Source organism: Triturus cristatus, chromosome 2_1, assembly GCF_964204655.1.
Source record: "Triturus cristatus chromosome 2_1, aTriCri1.1, whole genome shotgun sequence".
In the NCBI taxonomy this organism is placed as follows: Eukaryota; Metazoa; Chordata; class Amphibia; order Caudata; family Salamandridae; genus Triturus; species Triturus cristatus.
This window is the reverse complement of record NC_140581.1, coordinates 906,435,152-906,462,247: the sequence shown is the minus strand read 5'-3', so window position 1 is coordinate 906,462,247 and position 27,096 is coordinate 906,435,152. Positions and strand designations below refer to the sequence as shown.

The 27,096-nt window shown below is 42.8% G+C and overlaps 1 protein-coding gene across 1 annotated transcript in view; it reads right to left on the bottom strand.

Annotated features, from left to right (window-relative positions):
* Positions 1-27,096, bottom strand: part of FRMD3 (FERM domain containing 3) — a 638,046-nt gene that overhangs the window by 228,869 nt on the left and 382,081 nt on the right. Inside the window, exon 4 of the mRNA XM_085633170.1 lies at positions 13,600-13,678. Within this exon, the coding sequence (XP_085489296.1) occupies positions 13,600-13,678 (79 nt within the window). The remainder of the gene's footprint in view (positions 1-13,599; positions 13,679-27,096) is intronic.

Here is a 27,096-nt window from a genome sequence, read left to right as displayed (position 1 = left end):
TCGCAGTCTTCAAAAGGAAGCTTAAAACATTTCTCTTCGCTTGATTGGCATTGTTTCCCTCTGGTTCGCGCCGGTACACTCCTGAGTAGCCGAGCGCGCTACAAGTGGAAAATAACATAACATAACAATAACATAAGGGGCCAAGAACTTTTTTCTCTAAGTCATCCTGAAACCAACATTTGCCCCTGCTGGAGCACACATCCCCCCTTTTCCACAATATGATGCACGCCAACACCCTTGAGAGTTAACCTAAAGCAAGGGAGCTCTCACTGTTTTAATCTGTCTGAACATAGAAGGTAGAGCTGTCCCTAAGGGAGCAAGATGTTGCCATAGATCAGATTCCCCCACTCCACGCAGAATACAAATAGGCACAAACTACTCCAAAGTTAATGAAGCCAGTAAATGAAGCAAATTCTGAAGTGAACTAAGGGAACTCCTCCTATTCTCCATGCTGTAGAAGAGGTCAAACAGCCTTTCCTCTTATCACTCGCCCCCCTGTGGTTGAAATAATATTGAGCCATGAAGTCAGATTGATCATCTGTGGGCTCTATCTAGGTTTACTATCTGAACACTACCAGGAGTAAGCTTATATCACTCTATATATATGGGATATAAATGTAAAATGTCATCTTCTCATACATTAATTTCCATATAAAATGATAATCCATAGTTATCACTTTTCAGAATTTATTCCCAAATCCATAAATCTTCTGTAATTAAAGTCAGTACTTATCACAAACCAAAAGATAATAAATGTTGAGAATGTTAATTTCGTATAAACTCACCCATGGCCCAAAAGGCCCACATCTGCTTTGTTGGCAAAAAGCAGCCTCATGTGATGGTTGGCAAAAATCACAGGAGACAACGCAATCCTATTTGGAGCCAAAGCTGTATACGCCCCGGCTTCGCAGAAAAATACACATATAACCAGACAAAGTGACTTTGTACATAAACAGTGAACTCACAGTACACTATTTATTAAAAGTTCACATCTCAAAGCGATCACCCGCTGACCCCACTATGTGCCATGGCAAGGGCTGATCTGGAGAAAGAAGTGCCACTTTGAAACAAGTATACATGAGGTCTGTTTAACAAGGTTCGGGAGCCAAGAGGGCTCAAAAGCTAAAATAATCTAGAAATACGTTAAGGGTAGAAGTGGTTTCTTACAAGGTGTACCTGTGTGTTTAGGTTAACAAGTAGACCAGAGATTACGTACATTTGACTATGAGAATATAGTGCTAAAATGCAGTCTAAATTTGGGTTTAGCATCTCAGGCTCTTATAAGTTTCCTATATATTTGTTTGAGGTAGCTGTTTAGTACACATCGCTCATGGGCAAATCATCCGATATTTGGCCTTTACCCATGGTGTATTTCTAACAAGTAATAGAACCAATGTTTTGCATCACTGTTGACTCTAGAACTAAATAATTTGTGTAGGGTCATGCCGGACACGTTCTAGTGTCTCAGTTGGCACTAAGTTTGCCAGCTACTCCCTCGAGGGCTGGATACAGTTGCACCCAACACCCATCCACTACAGGTGTCATGAGTGACATGACCCAGCAAATAAAGGGGCCCGAGTGCACGTGCTTGTGGTCACTTAACCAAGTATCACCCAGTGTATGTGTGAATCATTTTAGAAGTATGTGGGCCTAGGGCCCACAACTTTACAACGGGGACGAGGATTCTAGACCCCACACACCATGTTGCCTGCCTTTCCCAGCTGTGAAGGAGGTGGTATAGTTCCACAACAATGACCGCTGCTGTTCACCCGTCGAAGTGGGCAAGCTGCCCTAATAAAGGGGGTAAACTGTGGACTTGCCGGAAGGAAGAGTGAACGGACATTGTCTGTCTCCAAAATCTTGCCGTCTGCAGAGCACATGCTACAACCCCTAGGTAGGACAGGGCCCATGACAGAAATGTCTGAAAGATGCCCAAGCCTGCTGCTATTCGTTCCTGCAAGAAAAGGAGCAACTTCCCAGTAAGGCACATGAAAACCCTGAGCGAGCACCTCAAGTCCCAGCGGAGCTCCTGCAATCACCTCGCCTCCTCAGCTGCAGTCTGTCTGCAGAAGATATCATGGAGCCCTGGCGCCACAGAGTGGGCAAGGTATTACCTAGATGCACAGTGTACACAATGCCCAGTTGTGCAGGAGAAATCCCTTGTGCCTCTTGTGACACCTGTGCTGCACCAGTGGTGTCCTGGCCCCCAGAACAGGAGCAGAAAGGCACTCTGCAGCCGATAGCGGCACCCCGCCAGCTTATGAGGCAAACCGCAGTTGAGACAGCCCGTCTCCCTGGTATTAAAAGTGGCCTATACCTACTGTGAAGCCCGCAGGTTTAATCTACGTGAAAAGGGGAGATGAGGTCCTGCAGAGAATACAGGTCTACGCATCTTCACAGCAGGCGGGCCTGAGCTTACACAGCCCCCCTGCACCCACTGCAGGCCCGTGCTGACATCTCCGGAGGCCCAGAGCATCCAGCAAGGTGCCTGTGCCCCCTGCAGCAAGTACATGAAGTGACTACTAGCATCGTAGTGCTGCACCACACCCAGCAACAACATCTACAAATGAAGAATCTCCACTTACCGGAGTGATTCGATGCGGAGGCCCAACAGGGAATAACTTAGTGAAAGGAGCTACCCTTTACCGGCACTGCCTACCCCACTTCCCCCGCATCAGCATCTATCATGAGCGTATCGCCTGCATCTGTGAAGACTGAAGTGGCCTCCTCCTAAAGTGGATACAGTGCCACCTAGCAGCCGTTACTCCACACCGCATCTGGAAATAAAGTGACTAGTTTCAAAATAAGTCGGCCCACAAGCGACCAATAAAAGGAAATATGCCCCCTGCAACCCCGATAATAAGAACAGCCTGAGAGGTCCAACTAGGTGTAAAGATGAGGCAAATATAAACTGCCAAGTGCCTCAGCAGCAAGAAAGTAACACTGCATGTACCCTCATCAAGTGAGGAGACCCTAGCACAGCCCCATGCAAAACAAGTAGGTGAGAAGGAGCAGGGACTTTCAAAACGTTTAGCTGCTCATCATATAGTGAGAGCTAGCAATGCCCCCCACAAAAGGCTGCACCAACCTCCTCCATAATCAGATACCTGCTGTGTCGAAAGCAGTTTCCCCGCAGCCTAAGGAAAGTATAAGAAGGGCGAGAAGAGTGTTGTGCATGTCCCCTAGAAGAAGTCTGCCGTCTCCGCAAGGAAAGCAGAACAAGAATACAGGGAACCAGCCAAGAGCACCCTCCAAGAGACTATATCATGTACAGAGAGAGCTTGGTTGCCTGCCAGGCACCCAGCATTCCCCAAGAGAAGAGAGGGGAGTAAAGGCCTAGAGTGGCCTGAATGCAAGAGGGAGAGCCTCTACATCTCCACCGGAGAAGTACAGCCCCGCAGTGGGCCAATGACGGCAAAGAGTGTCCTACCCCACACTGCCTCAAGATGAAGTCGCCAGTGGCCCAATACAGGCAAGAGGAGAGTCGCACACTCCAAGTGGGAAGCCGTCACAACAGCAAGTAGAAGAGAATGTGGCACAAAGCGACATCAAGAAAGAACAGAAGAGTGACAATCCTGTCACCCTGAAGAAAAAGACAAACACAGGTGCGCTGGAGAGATCAACAATGGGAGAAGAATGAGGACTCATACCACTACAAGACAAGAGTGCACCTGCAGACACAAGACAGCCACCAAGGTGGAGCAACATTCCTGGAAACAGCTCAATGGGAGAACTAAAAGTAAGCTGCAGCAAGCGTGAACCGAGTCTCTCCCCAACACTTCCCAATGCGCTGTCAATTCCGAAGCGTCGGCAGTCTAAGTCAGATGGCATCCCTGCTCGTGACCACAGATGCCACGGGTGAAGAACAGCCTCAGCTAAGGCACAGAGTTATGTGGCTGTAAAGTCCCTCAAGTCATCCTCACTCTCAGCGAATCATCACCACCTGTCGTCCAGGTCTATGGCAACCACAACATCATTACCATATGCATCCCCAATCCATCCAAGGAGTGACTCGTCACCAGGGTGGAGCCTTGCACCTGCAAAGCACCAAGAGACCGAGGCACTGGGGCTTTAAAGGATAATGTTCTAAGCATCATCGATGCCATCCCAGTCCTGGCAGATTGGTCATCATAGTGCTCAGGTACCCTCAAGAGAAAACTCTATAGCGGGACTCCACCAAACGCTCCTGATGTACCATGTTTGAGTTGTCTGACACCAACAGCATCACCGCAAGAGTACACAGGTCCATCTATCAGTGTGTAAGTGGACATTGATCCGATGGACAGACTGCCAAAGAATCCAGACTCCATAGACGCATTGTTCGTGCCCAATAGTAGCTGGTTAAATTATGGACATGTGCCGAGATGTCCAGGTGCTCCCAGCTGCACCTGTCCACCATTATCCTGCGGACTGCCTCCCAAGTTCGAGAGACTGAGGTGTCTTATGTGCATAGTTTTATTTCCATAGGTTGGACTTTGTTTTGTTTTAATAAAGTTTGGATGGAATGTAGTGTCATGCTGGACATGTTCTAGTATTTCAGAAGGCACTTAGTTTGCCAGCCACTTCCTCGAGGGCTGGAAACACTTGTACCCTACACCCTTCCACCACAGGCATCACAAGTAATGTGACCCTGCAAATAATAGGGCCTGAGTGCACATGCTCGTGGCCAGGTAACCAAGTATCATCCAGTGTCTGTGTCAATCATTTTAGACGTATGTGGGCCATCGGCCCACAACTTTACACTTTGGGACATATTTCCAAACCTATTTTGCAATTTGCATGTGCTAAATGGAAACCCCAGCCTCGCTCATAATTTATACCAGCGGAAACGGAGATGATGGTGGCAAGTCTAGAAGCGTGCAAAGCACTAATTCACAAAAGGATTCACCTGTTTTTGTCATTTCCCTTGCCTTCCTTCTCCTGGGTCAGTTAGGCCCTGGAAAACGTCTGCGCCAGAGAATGGCACAAGGCACATGGGACAAACATGCAAGCTGCTTTCACTGTAAGCTCCTAAACACCAGCACTCATGCAGAGCATGAGCACTTGTCCTTCATATAAATTATATTACTTTATTATGGGCAGACATTAAACCAGTCACACATCTCTATATTGGCGCTTCATGACACACTGAAGAAAATGGACTACTGCACCAAGGTGGAGCAGATTCTGATGGCCTGCTGACATTGAAGGTCCCTGTCATTACTCTGTCACTTTAATGGGACACGATGCCTGACAAAGTGCTGTGTGCACGCAGGTTAATTTAGCCGAGCACCACGTGCACTACCAGGCCCTTCCTGCATCTACATATGTTCATATGTGAAATGGGGCCTGCGTGTAGGAAAGGAGAGTTGTACATTTTACATGAGTAAACAACCTACTCATCCTAAGCGAGCAGTATGAAGGATGGGCAGTAATGTAGATGTATAAGCAACTTAGGAGCAGTATTATTCAAACAGGCACTGGCCAAGCAAATAGGTGTGATCATGACACGCTGGCACAATGGGTACATTTATTTTTATATTTTATTGCAAGCACATCTTGAAAAATGAAAACAAGAAAGCATTGCATTGCACCCCCGAAGAGTGACAGCCATAAGTTTGCAATGAACAATTTAAATGTAAAAATAGACTAGCCATTGCATGCAATTTTAATGGAAAATGCAAGTGGTTCCTAGCAGGCAGGTATATTTAAACACGGCATGGAAGCCATGCATGTTTAATACACCTTACAGTAACATAGTATTCTCACTTGAGCAAAGAAAATGTACTACTGACCTTTTGCTGCTGAATTGCCGTAGGCGTAGTTTAAACTCACGAAGATGATTAAAACAGTTAAAAAAAATAAAGACTGGAAAGAAAAAGCACTGGCAAAGTGAAGTACAGATTCGCTAGCCGTAGTGATTTCTTATGCCATATTTAATTGACAAATGCAGTCATTTATCAAACTGTCAGGACAGTAGGTACCCTGTTCTAAAGAGTGAAAACCACATACTTACTGACGGTGAGTCCCCAAAGGAAACTATTTTGAACAATGGTTGGAGAGATATGGCTTTAGTTTTCAGCTCTCAACGTGATTTCAATACTTTGAACTTGGTACATTCTGTTTATTCTTTGGCCTAATACTGTCTGGTAGATAAGATATGAGAGGTCCCAAAAATGTTTTCTTACCTTGTGCCTCACTGTGGTGTATAACTGCATTTCACTCAGGCATGTTAGATTTATATACTAGCTAGCCAACTCAACCACATTTTACAGATGACGTGTCTTGCTTATGATGGAGCAGGGTTTTGCGAAAATAAAACCTGCTTGGTTTAAACCTCTCAGTAAAATATATTAACAGCGTGCTGTGAACATTTTATTAAAGAAAGCTAAAATAAGAGGAAATGTTTTTGCGTGTACTAATGTATTGAAACTAGGCTGAAAGTGCTTTGATTAAAAGACGAATGCTGCTCTTGTGTACATTAATAATGATTGCCAAGAAAATAACAAAAATAACACGGGATGTGCATGGGTTAGTGCAATGCTGGGATGGTGTGCAATGAAATTACATGAAAATAATAATGTTATGTGTTTTATTTCTGGAGGAAAAGCAAGCATGGGCCTACTCTTCTGCATTCCAATCTGGGGTTAATATGTGGTAGAGAAATTAAATGACTAAAAGAGGGTTTCAACTGAAGAAGAGAGAACACAAAGGCATGAACGTGACCTTCGTAGGGTACTGTATGACTGCCAATCTACGGTAAAGAAAATGTGATATCAGTGGAAGCGGACAACTTCCTTCACGAGATGGCAGAGGCAAACAAAAGAAGCGCAAAGACTTGATACATAAAATGTGCCGCAGGAAATATGTACTATGATTGTGTTCAAAGTTGTTTCCTGGGAAGAATCTGTCATAATGCTGAAAGTTAAAGACAAAAAGGACATTGAATAAAATGGTCATGAGGTGAGTGGTGTGACAGTACACCCCCATTGTTAGCCAATGAGAGATGGAGTTTGCTCTCATTTTGAAACAAATGTGGGTTGGACATTTAGGTTTTAGGGTATAATTGAAGATTCCTGGTGGGTGTGATTTAAAGGTCGGCTGGTGTTTAGCTAGCGGGAGATCGTCGCTGTCGTTGATTTGCTGTTTCCAGATAGAGGCCTACCTGTTTCCTGATTCCTGACTTAATCTTTGCCACTCGACTCTTCTCGAGGGCCTTACTGCCCTTTAACCAGAGGGTAGTTTTCTCTGAATCTTACTTGGGCTAGTATAGATAATATCCTGAATTTGCATAATCATTTGCAAATGTATTTTGTCTCCGAAACTTTTCTCTCTTCGCTAATCCACTCCTTCAATGCATTGTTTAATTGATATGAGTTTGTTTCTATTCATTGCTAATACATGTTCTCCGTAATAATCTATGTTTTGCATTGTATGACGGTACTTGATGAGCATTTATTTCACATTATTTTTTCCGATAAATACTATGAACTACATACACACTGAGCCTGCTATTATTTAGTAGTATAGATAGGGACATGTTATTGCTATCAACTTTTCAACATACAATGTTTCATCGCCCCATTTATATATATTTGTAAGGAGAAATGCAGGTTTTATAGTGTATTTTGTAAGTTAGGTATAAACTTGCATCACACTGAACCCCAGCATGAAGGGATTAGTTGGGTAGTGTAAACGGGCCTTTGTTAGTAAAAAATTATCGATCCCTGATCGCTGGATCACTTACTTCCAATTATAAGAGTTTATTGTAAAGAAACAATGAGATCAACAACATTAGCTACATTTTAGGTAGAGACCAGGAAAGTAGTCATTACTGTGGTTAAGTGTGGTTAGCGCCTTGAAGGTTTATAGATATTTACCTAAAACTGTCTAAAGAACCGATGCACAGGGAATCAGGTGTGCATTTATCTTGCCTTTAATGCCACACACCAGACCATCTGAAGTACCATGAGAGGTGTGCATCAGATGGGTTACGTAAGAGGTCTTTCAGTTGTGTGTGACTGGCTGGTGAGTGTGGTTAATATGCAGGCTGCAGGATAGAGTCAGATGTTAGCTGATTGGTTAGAATATCCGCGAACACTGGGTTTCCAGAGAAACAGAGAGTGAGATGGACAATAGAGAGTTGCACTTTGACCCTTGAGAAGAATGACGTCTAAGGAATGGGGATTCGGACCTAAGAAAAGACTACTTTCAGGGGCTCTTTAGGTTTCAGGCTCCAATGTCCAGGACACAGGAGCTTTGTTTACAGGTGTGTGGAAGTCACTGTCTGTGGCAAAGTAAATGATGGCCAAAACATTTTGGGTTGAGCTCCTGGCAAGTTTTAATGTTTCAAATAACATTTAGCGCAGCTGATAGGAAATATGTGATAGTAAACTCCAGGTACAAATGAGATTGATGTCTGCCTGTATATTGGTGTGGAAGCCTGATGTAAGGTGCTAGGCAAATAATTCAGTTGGGAAAACAAGAGATCATCAAAAAACCTGCTCCTTGAGAAACATCTGAACTCATGGATTGGAAGAAGTGAGCTTCCCTCGCACACAATAGCTCCTCTCTCTTTACTTTCTGCCTTACATACTGTAATGTTATAAATTATTTTCCTTTATTTGAACCTGCCTTTTGAAAGAACAAATAAATATTACCTTGTACATTTTAATTTTAGGTGTATATCTCCTTTGTCATCCAAACCTCATCTATGTATGTTCCTTCTCACTTAATGTATAAACATTAAAAGATTACTCATATCTTGATTAACATCAAACAAATGTATGACCTTGTATTTTTGTACAAAGTTGTTATTTCGATTTGCATATTTTGTTTTATATGTTCTTGTAACCCATATAGGATAGCTTTGCTCTTTGAATAATAATAAATATAATAGAAAGAAAGATCCTTTGGCGATATTGGTCAGCTAATAAAACCCCATAATAACTTCCTGGAAAACAAATCTAGGCTGCCATGAGCTAACCTTCTGGCTACACTGAAGTGTAAGTTAGAGGTTACGTGTCTGGCTAAATAGACTACCCTCACGTCACTTCCCTGCTGGAATAGATGTTGAACATATCCTGCCAAAAGCGAATATATAAACAAGAGTTAAGACAATTATTGTGCTTCAAGCATGCACAGCAGTTTCCATAGAGCGCAGACGTACAAAGTTTCTTTCTTCAACTTGGGCTAAATTATACTTGGGCAGAATCTACCTGCTAACATTAAACACTTTTATTGCTTTGTGGACTCCAAGTGTTGGGATCAGGTTTATTGCAAAAATATAAATGTAAAATATAGTATACGCCTAAGTATAGCACACAGTTAAATAAAGCAACTCTGATAGGAACACTACCATTACATGCCTTTTCTTCCAAGTCGGCAACAGTAACCCCACCCCCCATGTGTATCAAGGGGAATAATGTTGTTGAGGACGAGACTGGGGTGTGGCCCCAAATAACCACCACTGGCTGAGATTAATTCAAGCATTCCATCACTTTTGTATTGGTCATTGTGGTGCCCTAAGTGCAAAGGGTATTCCCAGACATGGGCCTCATGCTCACACTGCCACTGCAACATAGCTGTACCTGTCTGAAGAGGCTCAAACAGGCAGAAACCAGTCTTGCCTTGCTTATATTCAGGTTTGTAGAGGACCTGGCCTGGCAGTTCAGGCTGGACTGTTCCTACTTGAAAAGGTTGATTTGCATATGGCTGGGTCTGATCTGAGGAGCCATGGTGGGGAAAAATGATGGACTGGAATGCATCCCAAGTCATTACTAGTGGTTAAGATTAATTCAAGCTTTTCATCAATTACTTTTTTGTATTGTTTAATGTGATGCCCTAAGTGTGACGGGATATGACCAGACGTGGCTCTTTTGCTCTTTTGCTCACGATGCCGCTGGAACCAAGCTGCACCCAACTGAAGAGGCCCAAAGAGGCCAAAATCAGTCCTGGGTTGCTTGTGTTCAGGTTCAGAGAGAACTTGGCAGTTTGGGCTGGAATGTTCCTATTGGAGCAGTACCAAGGGTGATCTGCATTTTGCTGGTTCCAATCTGAAGTGGCATGATGGGCATGAAAAGGATGGACTCGGATGTGGCTTCAAGTAGTTACCAGTAGCTAAAGTTAAATCAAGCATCCCATCAATTACTTTTTTGTATTGTTCTTTGAGGATGAAAATCACTTTTTAATTCTCTACTTACTTTACTGAAGTTAAGAAATTGTTAGTTAAAAGCGCTAATTATGAGATGCGGCATAAATAACTAGAAGGAAGCCCTGCTATTATGTATGAATACGTTCTTTGTTTAAGTTTAAAGTGCTTATAAAGCGCTCAGCTGCTCCAATGAGTGTCCCAGCGCTCATAGATTAGATGGCCCAAATTCCCACAGTAAAAGCAGTTTAACAAGCTACCTTAAATATTCAGGTTTTTAAGTGACATTTAAAGGAGTCAATCTTGTTTATGGCGCGAAGATGTAGTGGAAGAGCATTCCACTCAGTCGCGTGGGAGGAGCGTAAAGCTCTAGATGGCTTATAGTAGGAAAGTTTCTTGATTAGATAAGAGGATCCTAGGCCATAAAAAGCCCTGTGTGCTAGCACCAGCCCTTTAAACCTCACTGCTTCCCGAATAGGCAGCCACTGCAGCTCCTTAAGGTGGGCCCTAACAGAGATGCTTCTCAGGATGTTGCACAGGAGCCTTGCTGCACCATTCTGCACCAGATGGTGTCTCTTAAATTGGTATAAAGGGAGACCCCTATATAGTGCATTAGTATAGTTCAGACGTAAGGTAATCAAGACCAAGATCAAAAACAGAAACTTCCTGAGGAGCCGCCGAAGATTAAAGCAGGATGCGACTACACTTTCTACCTGAGGTTTAATGGACAGATGATTATCAAATTTCACTCGAAAATTGCGGACCACTTTGGCCAGTGTCGGAGATGATGGTGCAGAGCTAGGCTAGACTTCAGCACACGAGGATTTTGTAGGAGACCCAGAGAAAAGGAAGATTCAGTTCGATATAGCAAAGTTTATGTCAGGAATCGAGTAACTAGATATGTGATATTATATTTGAATGCCTGGAATAAAGTTGCAGATTACATAATAAGGTACAGTAGAAGTTGCAGTCAGAACAGGCAGGCAGTAATGAATGCAACAAGGGATACCAAAAAGGAATCTTAGGGCCTGATTTAGATCTCGGCGAATGTGTTACTCCATCTCAACTGTGACAGATATCCCGTCTGCCAAAATATAAATCCCATTATCTCCTATGGGATTTATTATTCTGCGGACAGGGTAGCCCTCACTATTGTGACAGAGTAACCCGTCCACCAAGATCTAAATCAGACCCTAAGTAAAAGTAGACAACATCACTGATCTTGCAAGAAGTTGGTAAAGACTTTCAAGTAGGAGAGAAGCTGTAAATTACGCCTCTCAATCGTCTTCTGGTCCAAGTCATAGCGTTCATAGACTGACAACCAGAGTTCGATTTCTCCCTCGGAAGCAGCAATTTTCTTTTTCCAGAATGGCTTTTGCTGCAGATTCTGTGATCTTAACAAAATCTTCAAGCATTTTCAGTTGAATGTATATTGCATACGAATTTTAAAACTCATGCTAGGAAATTGTTTACATGTGCTTATGCAAAGACATTTCTGATCTTTAGACTGTGAGTAACAGTGATGTTTGCTTTTAAGAATGGACATCTTGATGCCAATCAATATTATTTGTAACTGACTCTGATGAAGAAGGTAATGCGTACAAAGTACGAAAGATTACAAATTCTCCTTCTTAGCAAGTAATTAATTTTCAGCTTTAGCAATTTCATTTTTTAGAGAGAGAAGACAGTTGAGAATAAGAGATCATTAAGAAAGGTGAAGAAGTAACTCATAGAATAGAATTGTAGTTTAGGAGAAGAAATGATATATTTTCTCTTCTTTCTACCTCTTTACACAGGGAAGATACCTACAGGAGTATGTTCAAACTGCCAGAGAAGATCTGCTGCTGTTCTCTATCTCCTTCCGCTTTAGACTCTGTTTGTGGTATCATCAAATAGGATTCCCAGTCAAGAGTGTTTTTTAGGGACAGAGTGAAAACACGCAACCTGCATTCAATCCTGAGGAATAACCAGGTTAGTGACAGTTCATCTGTAAGTTGTCAACAGTTTGAAATAGATTATGATAGCTTGCAGCCTACGTTCGAGGGATGTACCAGGTTTTTTTTTCGTTTAAAAACAACCCTCTCCCGAGTTACAGACTCGAGCAGCAGGAATGGGAATAAAAGTAGGAGGGGGGCTTTATGAATTGGTTTTGCCTGCTGCTGAAGTTCTACAATGCTTATTAATACATTCCACCCTCTGAGAGTAAAATGTTCAACATTAAACATAGAGAAAGAGAGAAGAAAACAATAGAATGTTGAAGCAGACGATCTATATTATACAATATTGTCTGTTTGCCTTCTCCCAACACTCAAATGTTTTAATATCAAATATGGTCTGCAGATAGTCTAACATTTTTATAATACAACATTGCATTTTACAAATTAATTATAGGTAATGAATTATAATGGTGTAAAGTGCCTTATATGTTGTTAACAACTTTTTCTGTATAATGAGTGCTATTGATGTTGGTTTGATGTATTATGTATTACGTATGAAATTACCTGCTCCAAAAGAAAGCATTTGGTTTTAAAGATGCACAGTTTTGAGATCTTTGAGGTGTTGAATAGATTGCACCTAGTTCGCATTAGCATGGTAAAAAGGATCTCAAATCCTATCGAAAGGGGTGCAATGTCTAACAATACAAATCTTACACTTTTTCTTAAAATGGTGTTTTTTGATATCCAATAAAAGGCCCTAACATTGGTGTCACCCACTGCCTATAGGAGCAGTTTCTGATATGTATAACACACCCCTGGTGAAAGTCAGGTTGCAAAAGGTTAGTCTGCAGTGAGGAGAAGAGGCAGTTCTAACCACAATGAAGCAAATATGAACATAAAATTATTTTGTAATGTGGTAATTGCACTTAATGTGTAATGCTTGTACACTAAGCATGGTAGCAGGAAGAATAAAAATAATTTATCTTCAGAAAGAACTTTATTTCTGTTGCAGCTAGATCTTTATTCCCTCTGTACAGTGCAACACATTTAAAAACTATAAATCCGAATATATGTGTTGGCGAAGGTGATTTGAAAGGCAGGCATTATTTCACTACTACAGGTCCTTTATTTAACAAGTGTATTAGTTTTCTTAAAAGTAAGGTTTCTCCATTACACGCATAGTTTAATACAACTTGACAGGGCTACTGCTAAAGCAGTGAGGTTATTAATGCATTATCATTTTTATTTGATAGCACAAAATGTTAAGACCTGGATCACTAGAATTGTGGCAACTGGGAGCCTCTCGCCATAACTCTATTACTTGTAAAGCACCAAGCAAATGTATGTGATGCTAGGGAGGAACAAGGGCCAAGGCTTTCACAACGTCGGCTTACATTTACACTACCCACAAGAGTACGCTCTTGTCACTTTAAGCTGTGGAGAAATCACCATAGTCCGCGATGGTCCTGTCACACACACCATACCCCGCTTTGTGGCGAGCGTACATCAAACGCATAGACAGAGAAGAAATACCTGGTGAGCTCTTCTTTTATCTTCATTGGTTCATGCGGGTAGAATTTCACTCTAAAGCACATGGTATATGGTGGATGAGCTGAAACGTTATAAAGAAAAAGCGTGAGATCAGCAGCAGCAGAAACATGGCTTTGATGACAACGCATGAGAGCCGGTCAACAGTGTCACAGAAAAGCCTGCGGTCTGAGACGTGCGTTAAATTAAAAGAAATTGCATGACTTGGATTGGTTAAAGCGTAAATTTAATCTGCATATTAATTTAAAAAATAATCCGTTTTATACATGATTTTCCACTTCACAATTTGTATTTACTGCTCCTCATTTCGAAATCAGGATACTTGGCAAAAATGTGTAAGAAGAGCGGTAAAGAGAAAAAATCTTTAACTTCAGGGGAGATTAAAGATGGCCTCTCATGCAGGGACCTCACAGTTATGAACTGATGCTAAAGCTTTGCAAAATGTGCAATCTGTAAAAAAAAATTAAAAAAGCAAGACAGAGGTAATAAGGGCAATTTTGGTGAATCCACATTAAATTACAAACGGACACTCATGCAGGTTCCTTCGTGTACAATTGTGAAGTGTAAATGCTTCATGTATAATTATAATGGGAATGTTGATAATTCAAAATGGAGGCCTGGGGAATTCATGGGATCCGAGGGGTGTGTTTGGTTATTTGCAAGACTCATCTTTTATTGTTAGTCACAATAAGAGGGTTTCAATATTAAAGCCATCAGTCTCATGGTGAAATCGATTATATGCAACACTTTTTATCTTTCAAAAGGTAAAATAAATAACTTACATTAAAATCAAAATCTCGGCAAATAAGGTTCAAATAGAAATGATCCTCTTCGACATTTTTGATCCTATACTTTATTTGCTGAGCATGAAGATCTGAGCAAGACAACGAAATCAGTGACTGCTATGAAAATGAAAAGATCAACGCTTAATAAATTACAATGTCTCCCAGGCGGCAGTAGGGGTGATCCCCATTCCACCGGTTGCCCCGTGTTTGACAGAACAGGACAGCCTGAGTCGGATTCATACTGGCACTTGAAGGACAGAGTTAGCCCTATTTGATGACCTCAGAAATTGACTAGTTTGATGCAAGATGAGTGAGCTGCCCCTTTGATAGACTATTTAAGGGGCCATCTGGCGGTGAGTGATGGCGCAATAGGTTGTGCACCTCACCAACTGCTCATTAAATACAGGGACATTCCCGAACCTTTATTGTTGGGAATTGTTAATGAAGTATGATTGGGTAAGCTTTTTACTTATCATCACAAAGTCCCTTAACCAGTGTCACTAGATAAGTTACGCCAGGCCTGTGACCCTGAAAAGCTGGCAACCTTAGGGCGTAGTCAGCCACAAGGCAGAACTTGGTCCCTAAAACCCTGAAAGATCTGAGAAAGACTCAGCCACTATCAGTCATGTGCCTCCGAACAAAGAATTAGACCGTGTTAGTGAGTATAAAGTCAGGCATGCACCTCTAAAAGGCTGGTGTGGGTTGTGACAGAGATGGTGACAAGTCAAGCCTTAACTTCTGAGAGTCTAAACTAGGCCAAGGTCCTCCTGTCACAAGGCAGGCCTGCCTGATAGTCTAGCAGTCCTGGGAAAAGTCAGAATTAAAGCACTGAGGCACAATAAGTCTAAAGTTCAGCCTGTGTCTCTGAAGCTGGTCACTTCTCTGCCACACTGCCTGTCTCTTGCTAGTGTCGCATACCTCTCAAGTTCTATGTCACACAAAACCATTCAAGCATTTGGTGCAAAATGTGCACTCTTATGATTATGGGTATTGAATGAGCATGGAGTTATCATAATGTTTTAAAAAAGCAGCTTGCACTGCTGTGAAAGAAGACTTTAGCACACTCTTGGCTGCTGCTTTCACCAGCAAAACTTGCTGTCTCACAAGCACCAAGTGGCTTCTCAGATCAGTGTCTGTATGGAGCAAGATTAACAGAGGCTCTCTCCCTCGGAAGAGCCGACAATGTGGCGGGGAGCCAGAGGACATGTACGGGACCATGACGTGGTCACCCTGGCTCCCAATAGTAAGGTCTGTGGTGATTGGGCCAGGTTGGGCGCTGAACCGGTATCAGTAAGTGCTTCCGGGGCAACGCTGCTAAATCCTGTCCCTATTTAAAGGGCCCCACAGCAGCGAGCAGGTCTCTTGGTTCCTGCTCAAGGCCAACAAGGGTGCAGTTGCTTCGCTCCCCGGGACGCCCACATCAACTACGCGCTGCTCAATGCTAGTGGGCCCTCTCCCAGATCATTGCCTTGCTGGGAGCCGCATGGGCTAGAGAGTTTTTCTCGCCCAACCCAGGAGCCCTTTCTGGTTTTTTGGACTTTCCGTGGCAGCTCAGGAGGGGTGAGGGGGCAACAAAAGGTAAATGGGGATTGTGGCGGTGCGATTATTTATATTTGTGGCGCTTGTGATGTGTAGCGCTTTTCTGAGGAGAAAGACTTTTATTTATTTAGCACTTGTGCTGGTTAGCACTAGGCTCTGCAAGCAGGTCTTGTATAATTTCTGGTCAAGCTGGTGGTTGCTATAGCGCTTAGAGCATGATTTGTGGAGCACTGGGAGCGCACTTTTGAAAAAGTTTTTGTGACCAGTGAAGAGGAGCGCCTTTTTTACTGTGAATACTTTCTAGGACCAGCTAAGTTTCTGGTAATTTTAAGGGCTGTGTTTTTACCATATTGGATAGGTTTGCATAGCAAGTTTGAACTTCTAGTGGGGGCAGGTTTTTTCACCAGTAGCACCGTATCTAACATTAGATTAGGACGCTGTAAGCATGCAAGGAAGGGTGCAAAGACAGCAGGGCCTGTTAGTAGGAAGGAAGAGCTGATGCTCAGGATGGAGCTCAGGATGAAGGCGATGGATGAGAGGTTGACTCTTTTGAGTCACCGGCCCCCCAGGGACGGCATCCAGTAGAGGCATCAGGGCCGGGGAATAGACCTCGGAGGCCAGGGGTTGCACCTTGGGATGCGTTCCCCCAGTAAGGAAGCACAATAGGGGGTCAAGGGCAACGGGCCACCCCTGAGGTTGTGCCAGTGGGTGGTATAAGCGAAGGACAGGGCAGCGCTCCTGCAGAGGTGGTGCCAGTTGGCACAGTAAATGGTGCCAAAGGCCAGAGAAGCTCCCCTACAGTGGCAGTGCGGTTGGCGATCAGCAGTAGTGTACAGACTGGTAATAGCTTCATGGCAAGTGTGGTAGCACCAGCGGGCACTGCGGGTCTGCCGGAGATGGTGGCAAACTTAGCCAGGGTGTTGCCTTGGCTTTCAAAGGTGGGCGTGTGGTCCGAACCGTTATGAGGTGCATTGGCAGGGGTAGTAGAGAGCGACCATGTTGAAAGGGCCAAGAGGTTGGTGGAACATGTGAATGGCATGGATATGCAAGGACAGGCAGGAGTGACAGGTGTGTCAGCAGCGATGGGGTTAGTAGTAGCTGGTACCTCGCAAACGGGTAGTGGGGCGCAATCAGTACCGACGGCAGCCGGGGCCCTACCTCTCCTCAAGGTAGCTGCGCCTACAGGTATGTTGCACCCATTGCCAAGCTTGGGTTTGGGGGACATGCGTTCAGAGCCCGCTCAGTTGGGCAGGCACGTGCATCCAGATGTTAAGGAGAAGAGCTGAAAAGTCGCTTACGTAGATATATGGGAATTAATTGTAGATATGCCTTACAGGAAAGAGAGCAAACGGTACAAAGAGTGCTCTCATTCCAGGGAGTACGGGTATTGGTCTTACAAAAAAAGGGTAGAAGAGACCATTATGAATTGGGTCAGAGGTTTCTCGATTTTCCAGGCAATCTTAGTACAGAGGTTCCCAGCTCTGGGGGTAAAGTTGGCATTTTACCAAAATAGGATGGCTTGTGCACATGATGAGTTTGGGGGCACTGCCTGGAGGGATTATGACAAGGAGTTCAAGTGTATTAAGGCCACTAGACCCACTTTGGGGTGGGATAAGATAGATGTGAACGCATGGTTGCGCTACATGAATCCACAGATGGCGGTAGCTGTCCCAAGCCAGCCCTTTTGGGTAGGCTGTGGGGCAAATAGTAATTCAGGGGGCAGGGCAAGAAAGGGAGCATGCTGGGACTTCAATAAAAGACCTTGCTCCAGAGCCCCAGGGACGTGCAAGTTTAAGCACTGTTGTTCATTCTGCAGCCTACCATCTCACCAGAGTCCACGTGTTTCAAAAAGACAAAGGATAGGGTCCCAAAAAGCATGAATGAGCACCCATTATTGTTCAAGGCCCCCTCCCCAGATGACTGGCAAGCAATCGTGCTGTGGTTGAACATCTACAGCAACAGAACGGCAGCACAGCCTTTATATGTGGGATTTAAGAATGGCTTCAGGATTCTGTCTGAGGGTTGTGTAGGTGTGGTCTATTACAGAAACCAGCTGTCATTAAGGGCTAATCCTAGCATTGCCAGAAACAAGATTAGGAAAGAGAGGAATTTTGGGAGGGTGGCAGGTCCTTTTGATTCCCTGCCTTTTGAGAATTTTGTGGGTTCCCCTATGGGGATAGTTCCCAAAAAAGACCCAGTGAGTACCGTCTGATACACAAACTTATAGCACCTAGGGGGCAGCCAGTCAATGAGTCTATTGATGGGACATTGTCCCCAGTTAAGTATGCCTCACTAGATCAGGCAATTGCATGGCTCCAGGAGCTGGTACCTGGCTGGTAAAAGCAGATCTAGAATCTGCCTCTAAGCTGCTTCCAGTCCCTTCTACTTTGGAAAATATATGCCCATTACCTGTTCAGTCTACTGTGCTTACTTTGAGAGGTTTAGTACCTTCTTGGAATGGGTATTTAAACAAAGATCAGGACACTATTGGGCACTTCATTATTTGGATGACTTCTTATTTTTGGGTGCGTCTGGAACAGAGAAGTGTGGGAGGGCTTTGCTGGGCTTTCAGAAATTTATGGGTGCATTTGGGTTACCACTTGCGCAAGCAAAGACTTGTGGGTCAGCAACCACAATGGAATTCTTAGGGATAGATTTGGATTCCTTCTTGTGTAAGAGGCATTACAGATCTGCTGGTGTTGGGCTACTCTTATGTGAGATGCTCAAACAGTTTTTATTCTGCAGGTGACTACGCATCACGAGCAAAGAAAGACGGATATCAGCTGCCTTTCTGCGGACAAGTGTGGCCTACTGAAGACCTGCACTGGACAAAATGCTGCCTCCGGAGGCTTATGCTTCCAGTGGTGGTAATTGTGCATCTGGGAGGCAATGATTTGGCAGAGCTAGGTCGGAGAGACTTGTTTGAGTTGATTGTCTCTAAAATGTTTTGGCTCTCAAAGAAGTTCCTGGATACAATAATTGTGCGGTCCAATATTGTTCCGAGGTTGAGTTGAAGAGGTGGTAAGTTGGTCGGACCTATAAACATGTCAATGAAACGGTTGAACCTAAAGGTGGGTAAGTTGTTCACAACAGATCGCTTGTCAGCCATACCTCATGGGTGCATCAAGGGTGAACGTTTTTTATTACTGGATGTAGTGCACCTGTCAGTATAAGGTAATGCATTTATTTCTGGAAAATGTGCTGGCCTGGCTAAGCCAACGTGCACTGTGTGTAGGAGAGGGAGCAGATAGTCTGTAAACTAGGCTGGCCTGTAGCAGGTGAGGTCAAGATTGTGAGGGACACTTTGGGTCCCTTTACGGCATCCTTTTTTATTCCATATTTAACATTAGCGGTCCTGGACCCTCCAAGGGGTGCTACCACCAAGTCAAAGGGAGGTGCAGGGGCGCAGGGGGTTCTGGGTGGTCTCAGTCCTTACCTATCAACCACCCGTGCAGGCACATTTGGGCACAAGCTAGCACTGGCCCTTGAAGGATGAGGAACCTGGGTGTAGGGGATGCTCACTGTAGGTATCCTAAGAGCAGTCGGGCCCCCTTCACAAGAACCTCCGAGGTGGGAGACCTCCCAATATGGGAGAGGGAAGGTGAGGCCCTCCCATAAAGAGGGCCCCATACTTTGGGACAGAGGAGGTGTAAAAAGAAGGGGCACAGAGCCAATCTTGATCTCACTCAGAACAGATATGGAATTTTTTGTTGGTTGCACAGGAACAGACTAGTTATGATTAGGAGATTACCATGTACTAGAGTCTCTGTGAAGGCTAGGTCTCACTTGTAAACAAGATGTAAATACTGTGTAAAATGTTATGAAAAATGTTTTTTGTGTGAACATAATAAATACTGCCAGGGGTCGTATGACTCCCTAACCCAAAGAAATAAGAAATGGGCTCATGACATTGTTTTGGCATTGATGTTGGTTAGGTAATGGTAAGGTCTCATGGGAGATTGGTGACTCCCTGGCCATATCATTGGCTCACTCGCTGTGAGTGCTTGCCCTCACTTCTCCCTCAGTCCTACTACTGACATAGGTCGCCTCTTATATGAGTTAGTAAACAAACAAACAGATGTTGGGTCCAGACACCAATCATCGAGGCCAGATTACCAGCAAATAAATCTCTGATAAACTGACCACCAGAAAAGCACCAAAGACAGTGAAACGTACATTTATAATCTGCTGCAATTAGCAGTGCTCACAAGATGTTCGATTGTGTTAGTAAATGAACAGTAAAGTCTCAGCTGAGACACACACTTCAATTACTCATGCACTATGGCTACTCAACTCTGCAGACATTAAATGATACAGGAGAACACCATCAATTTGACTCTCTCCCAGAAGTGTCTAATGTATAGGCAGACAAAAACATTGCAAACAAGGAATTGTTAATAATCTGATTAGACAAACCTGACAGAACACCTGTTCATCATTTATTGGTTTTTCATGCCTGCTCCTGTACTATTTCTCACAAAGTGCTTCTACATTTGGTACATAACTAGCACTTCCAGCATTTCTAGGGAAGCCAGTGACTGCTTAGGCTCGGAGACTTTCCTGTGTTGTGTAACCCCAGCAGGCTGATGCACACCCTTAGGAACACGAGCACTTGTTTACAGCGCTCCTACGCAGCCACCTGAAACAAGTGCAGTGCGAAGTTGCAGGAACGTCCCTCACAGAATCATCGAATCTGCTCCATCAGATATACTAGAAGCACGTGTCCTACCCCTTTCCACCTCATTCTCCCTTACATTATGGGGAACAGATGACCCTTACCCTCTAAGGGTCACCACAGAAGTTACTATGTTGAATTTATGACGCATTGCATGTCAGTGTGACTCATGCCTTTTGAGGCAGCTCAAAAGGAGTTCCAGTCAGAGTAAGCAAAAATGTCTGTGCAGACAAAAGTATTTTCATATTTCATGATATTTCTCTACATGTGCTATGAATGCAGATTTCGACAGGTAAATTCTCCACTGTATATTACCATCCCTACAAAGCTGAGCTATGCAACAAGCTTTACCATGAGTCTTGCCCTTTTTAGCCCCAACTCTAACTGCAGTCTGATATTGTTGCGCTAGAAGTGTTCTGTCTGACAGTAAACAACTCCTCCTAATGCGTGAAACGTTGGCCCATATTTAGAAAGACCTTGCAGAAACCCATGGATTTTGGTGCATTCCCAGATTTACAAGGACTTGTAAACCTGGGAATGCGTCAAAATGTGGTGCTTTCCCAAGTGAGGCATAATGAGGAGAAATATCTTTTTTCGACATGCGCTGCATTTTGCAGCACACAGAAAGAGGATAAAGCCTCTCAGGATTTTTTGTGCAGGAAGGTGTCCCTTTATGCACAAAAACAATAGTGCTTGTAACACAGGAACATTTGCTTTATGTTACAAGGGTGCCTGGGTTGGTCGGTAGGCAGCACACAGTGCACCAGCCCAAGGAGAGGGCAGAAATGCTCAACATCATTGTAAAAATAGAGCATTTCTGCTCTCTCCCTTTCATGCAACGCAGCACAGCAACTTTGCTTGCTGCCCTGAGTGAAAGTTTAGTAAATGTGCCCCTTTGTGTTTAGTGTGCATTAGAAAGATGTGGACAGTCCTACAGTGCTGGTTTCTGAGCTTGCCAGTACATCGCCCACTTTGGAAGCTGGACCTTCACAATCTGCTAACAAGTGCCACAGAGGATTCTACACAAACATTGTGATATGCGGGTTTCCAGACTTGTAGGGCAGGTCTTGTCTGGATGCTTATAGCCTATTGTAGTTTTGTTAGGGATTCCTTTACTTGGTTTTTAGTTATCTGCTCACACAGCTGCAATGTATGCTATTAAGAAAACAAAAAAGGGATGTGTTGGAATGATTAATTTAATCACAGGCATTGGTAATCACTCAGGGTACCATTTCAGGCCACCAATTTTTTTGCCTACTATATCCTCTCGGACAAGAACCGGATAAATGTAAACCAGAACTGTACTACTGAACATTGAGGCTATGAATGTCGTGGTACAAGCATGTCGTGGACAAAATATCGAACGCCAAATTTATGAAATGTAAGTGCATAAAGGAGAAGTATAAGTTTACTATTCCTAACTCTACATCTACCTATCTTGAAGAAATGTATATCATCAAGGTACATATATATGGAGTTAGGTATACAAATGCTATACGTACTTACCTTTTGATATTTTGGATTCTTTATGTTGTCGTCGATATTTGCATCCCTTGATGTTCAGCTTTGATATTCAGCGTACACAACGTAAAGCAGCAGTGGTCCTGCTTCAATTGGAAAACTGCAGCCTTAGCCTCCTGGCTTGGTCTATTCTGAACAAAAACATAAGCCACCCTAGACAGTTTCAAACTATATGGGCCTCGTCAGAAGGGTGTAGCCTGAGTACTGTTTCACACTGACCACAGGAACCACATCTTGGCATACCCTCCGGGGTTATGGTGTTGGACTGAAGAAATCAAAAAAGTGATGAGGAGAGGGGAATGCTTCAATTAATCCTAGCCACTAGTAACTCCTCGGGCTGCATTCCAATCCATGGCTTTTTTACCCACCATGTCACCTCAAATGGGAAACAGTCATACGCAAATCAGCCTTATTTCTGCTCCCAGAGGAACACTCCAGCACAAACTGCCAACCTGTTCACCTCAGAATGGGAACACAAGCTACCCCAGATCAGTTCCGACCTATTTAAATAGTGTGGTACACCTCGAGTACTATGGCACATGGGTTCCATGTTCACTATATAAGAGAACTGAAGCTATACCTCAAAGGCACAGCAGGTGAAAAGTGATGAGTTGGAATGCTACTCAAAGCAATTGCCAGTGGTTGAGGATAGTGGCTACTTTTCAGTGCCTGATTCAGTGACTGTGGATTGACGAATATCCTCAATGTTTTCTGATGCTTTTTTCAGTAGCATTGTGCAACTGTCCCACTCTGTGCATACTGTGCATTATATAAATGACACTGCAAGAACAACAATAATATACTGCAGCTACTACACCATGGCTTTCTAAAGTGGCCTAGAACAGGGGTGCCTATTGGCTCTGTTACTATTTTCTCTATATATTGATAATTTACCGGCAGTCCTATCTAATGCAGTAGGTGACCCTCCGACATTTGGCGGGAAAAATTACCTTGTTTACTTTATCCCTACGATATAGTAAGGTTCGATCTGACACTAATAGGGTTGCAAAGATTGAGCAATTTGAAAACCTTTTCGGATCGCCACTATTTGAAAATTAAGGAAGCAAAAAGCAAAATGTTAACGTCCAAAGGTAGAAATAAGCAGAATTTCCATGTTTTAAGTGGTTTGTAAGGAAGGATCAACTGGAAGTAGTAAACAAGAATATATATATATATATATATATGTCTGGGGAAGATTTTTAGCTCTTCGCTAGACGATGAAGCACACATTGCCAATGTTTCTCAGAGAGCAGTGCACCATGTGAACAGGTTTTAAAATGTTTATAATGCACTTGGTCGCAGACACTTTATACATCTTCTACAGTTATATCAAATAAAAATCCCCTTTACTGTACTATATGCAGCTGAATCAATTGACATTAACAACTGGGCGTTTATGGATCTGGTGGAAGGGAACATTCTTAGAAAGTTGTACTCTGTAAGCATATCTGCACCAGTATATGCTATAAGGTTAGAATTGAGTTTCCCCAGTGCTTGTGTTAGGTATAGCTACATTATTAAGGTGGGGACTTTGCCTGGTGCTTTCTGAAAAGAATTCCCTGTGAAAATTGTTAGCCACTGAGATTATGAAGGAAACGGTTTTCTTCTTACACTCGGTAAAAGATTACTAGTTGCTCTCAAATGATTTAAATTGGAGAAAGAAGCATTTATAAATATGTCAAAATTGGTGTTAATGAAAACAAGGAACGCTTGGGTCCTGTACTCCCCAGACTGGACCACCCAAATATTGAAATCACAGAAAGGTGGCAAGGGAGGTTTATTTTAGATATTCGCGATAAACCTGAGACCACTAATTCTGAGGTTTATGAGCATTTATTCTGCTTAGTTTTGATAATTCAAAAAGACATTCATAAATCAATTGGACATGTCTTTTAACCCCTTGCATGCCCGCCCCTTTCCCCGCCCAGTGCCGTGCTTTGCATTAGCGGGCGGAGTTCATGACGAGCTGGACTCGTCATGGGCACAGCGCCACCGCAGCCCATGACGAGTCCAGCTCGTCATGGGCACTGAAGGGGTTAAAAGGAAACACCACATTAGTAAATCACACAATTGCAACACATTTGTATGCGTGATTTAGAACCATTTCTTTTGTGAGACAATATATACAACACATACATAATACCAAACATTATTTGTGATAAAAATATATACAACAAACCAATGATCACAAGACAAACATCGATAAATTATGTGTGCCAGCCTGAAATTAAACCAGTCCTGCATTTGCACTGAAAACACAAGGCGGACAATTGGTCATTCAAAGACACATGTCACAAATAACGTTTGGTATTATGTATGTGTTGTATATATTGTCTCACAAAAGAAATGGTTCTAAATCACGCATACAAATGTGTTGCAATTGTGTGATTTACTAATGTGGTGTTTCCTTATAAAAGACATGTCCAATTGATTTATGAATGTCTTTTTGAATTGTCAAAACTAAGCAGAATAAATGCTCAAAAACCTCAGAATTAGTGGTCTCGGGTTTATCGCGAATATTTAAAATAAACCTCCCTTGACACCTTGCTGTGATTTCAAAATTGGAGTTAAAGCAGTTTTTTAGGAAATCTTGCCCAGTTGTTAGTAGGAAAAGGGATACAGGTTCTTGTATCAGTAAAAATAATGTATTTTATATTAGTTCTACTTGTAAGGAAAAGGCAGCCCAACCATATGTAGAATGGAATTGAGATCATGGGTTGCGATGGATAATCCTACTGATGAGATTGAATTTGCTTCCCCTAAACATTAAAACAGGTGCATAGAAAAATGAAATAATTGAACAAAACATACGTAAGTTGTTTAATGGAGGTATCCAAGATTTAGAGCACGTGCTTTTTTTGTCCAGTGTTATCAAAGGTACAGAAATATTACGTGCACTACTTTTTATGATCTTGAAACAGTATCGCCTGATGTTGCACACCTTTTCTGATGTCCCCTCAAAATGAAATGACTTGTTATAGACTTTTTAATTTTTTTAGAAACTTTTTAGATGTATGTTAAGATTGTTAAGGGAAGTCTTTAATTTTGCTTGGTTTTGTTTTACTGTGTATTTTTTAAGAGCAGAAAATTATGAATGGATCCCCTTTTTAATGAATTTGTTCAGAAGTAGAGATAAATGTGTTTTAGTGTCTTTTTTATAATGAAAAGTTATATATTTTTAAGCTCCATAGAGTTATTTCTGGGAATACATTTTTATAAATTTGTTGTGATTAGTGTGTTGATGAATGCGGTGTAACTATTCCCATAAAATTACATTTTAATTAAATGTTATGTTTTAGAATTTTTTATTAGAAGTGTTTTTTTTACAAGTGTTTAGAAGTGCTTTGTGATTTGTACTGTACAGAATATTGTTTAGTTATGTTTTTCTTTGGTATGTTTTGCCTGAGTCTAATAAAATGTACCTGTGAGCCAAAGTTAGGCTCAAATCTTGTATAATAAACTCGATTTTAAGTGGTACGTTCCTTTAAAAGTGGGTTTATTAGAAATCTTGGAGCTTTCTACTTTTTGTCATTTTACAGGCTATATCAGGGAATCTATTTGTAGTTTCAGATTTTCCGGCAAGCATATTGCTCCTTCAAACACTACTGTCTAAACTGATATTCCGATTAGGTACAATAATGAAACTCATGACTCACATTGATATTGCTCTTGTATGTAAAAGCAGCTGGTATACTTGTCAACAATCACAGACTGATATAACCTCTGATACTGCTGCTTCCCTATTTTCAGTTGCCTTGCCCCACTCATCTGAGGATGCTGTGGTGCAATACCACTAGATTGTGGTCATAATAAGGACCTGCAACAATATCCGACCCACAATAGTAACTACCGCCTAATTGTCGGGGTAAGTAGATGTGAGTTAATGTTGTGTTGCTAGGTAACGAATTGTCGCGCATCTACGTGGCTATGTGTTGCTGTGCATCCTCGTGGGTTGGAATGTTATGGGTTGAGTGTGTTCCGGGTTCCACTGCGTGGAGACCGGTATTGGGGTTTGAAGGAGATGGATGTATCTGTGGTTGCTCCTCAGCAATAAAGGAACTTACCTACAATGCTGTATCGTCCTTACTTCAGTTAAGTATAGTAAATCTATACTTACCTATTTATGCTTGATGATATAGTGGTAGCTAATAGTGTGGATTCGATATTTTTCCAGGGCGATATTTCAACGATGAAGTAGTGACAAAAAACCCTTGTCTTGTTATGCGTCACAAGCATCTTTTTACAGTTCTTCAGGCTTGTATTGTCTGTGTACAAAACAACTGGCAACACATCTCTGCTGTTTCTAAGTTAAGGCTCGGAAGTTGGTCATATTCTTCTGAGCCTTCAGTTCTGTTATTCAATTCCCGAATAACCTGTAGAGGTATGGTTGCGGCAGACAATCCGTAAGGAGCTGATCCAATGGAAGCACTACCCACTCTCGTGGCTCGGTAAAATAGCGGCAATTAAAATGACCATCCTCCCTCAGATTTTATACCTGTTCCAAACCTTACCTCTTCGACCCCCACAGGGGTGGATAAAACAGACTCAATCCAAACTTGCACAATTTATATGGAACGGCCGCAAACCACGAATGAAGCAGGCATTGACGATGTTTCTGCCGGAAAAGGGGCGTCTCAGTATTCCCGATCTCCACCTTTATTTTCAAGCGACTCAATAGCGTCAATTGGTCAAGTGGAGTCGGCTAGAGTCGGAGAAGCACTGGTTGTTTCAGGACCAGGCAGTGGCCGCCAGACCCCTACAAGGAATCCCCTTCCTCCGGAGAGTACATAGACCACCCAACCTATGTGCGTCCCATATCACACAGGTCATTCTTGAAATGTGGGACCATACCAACATCAAACACAATCTCACCACCTTTCCCTCGCCACTTACCCCACTGCTTGAGAATCCTGACTTCCAGCCGGGCATGGACGTAGCAGCCTTCACTCAGTGGAGATCCTC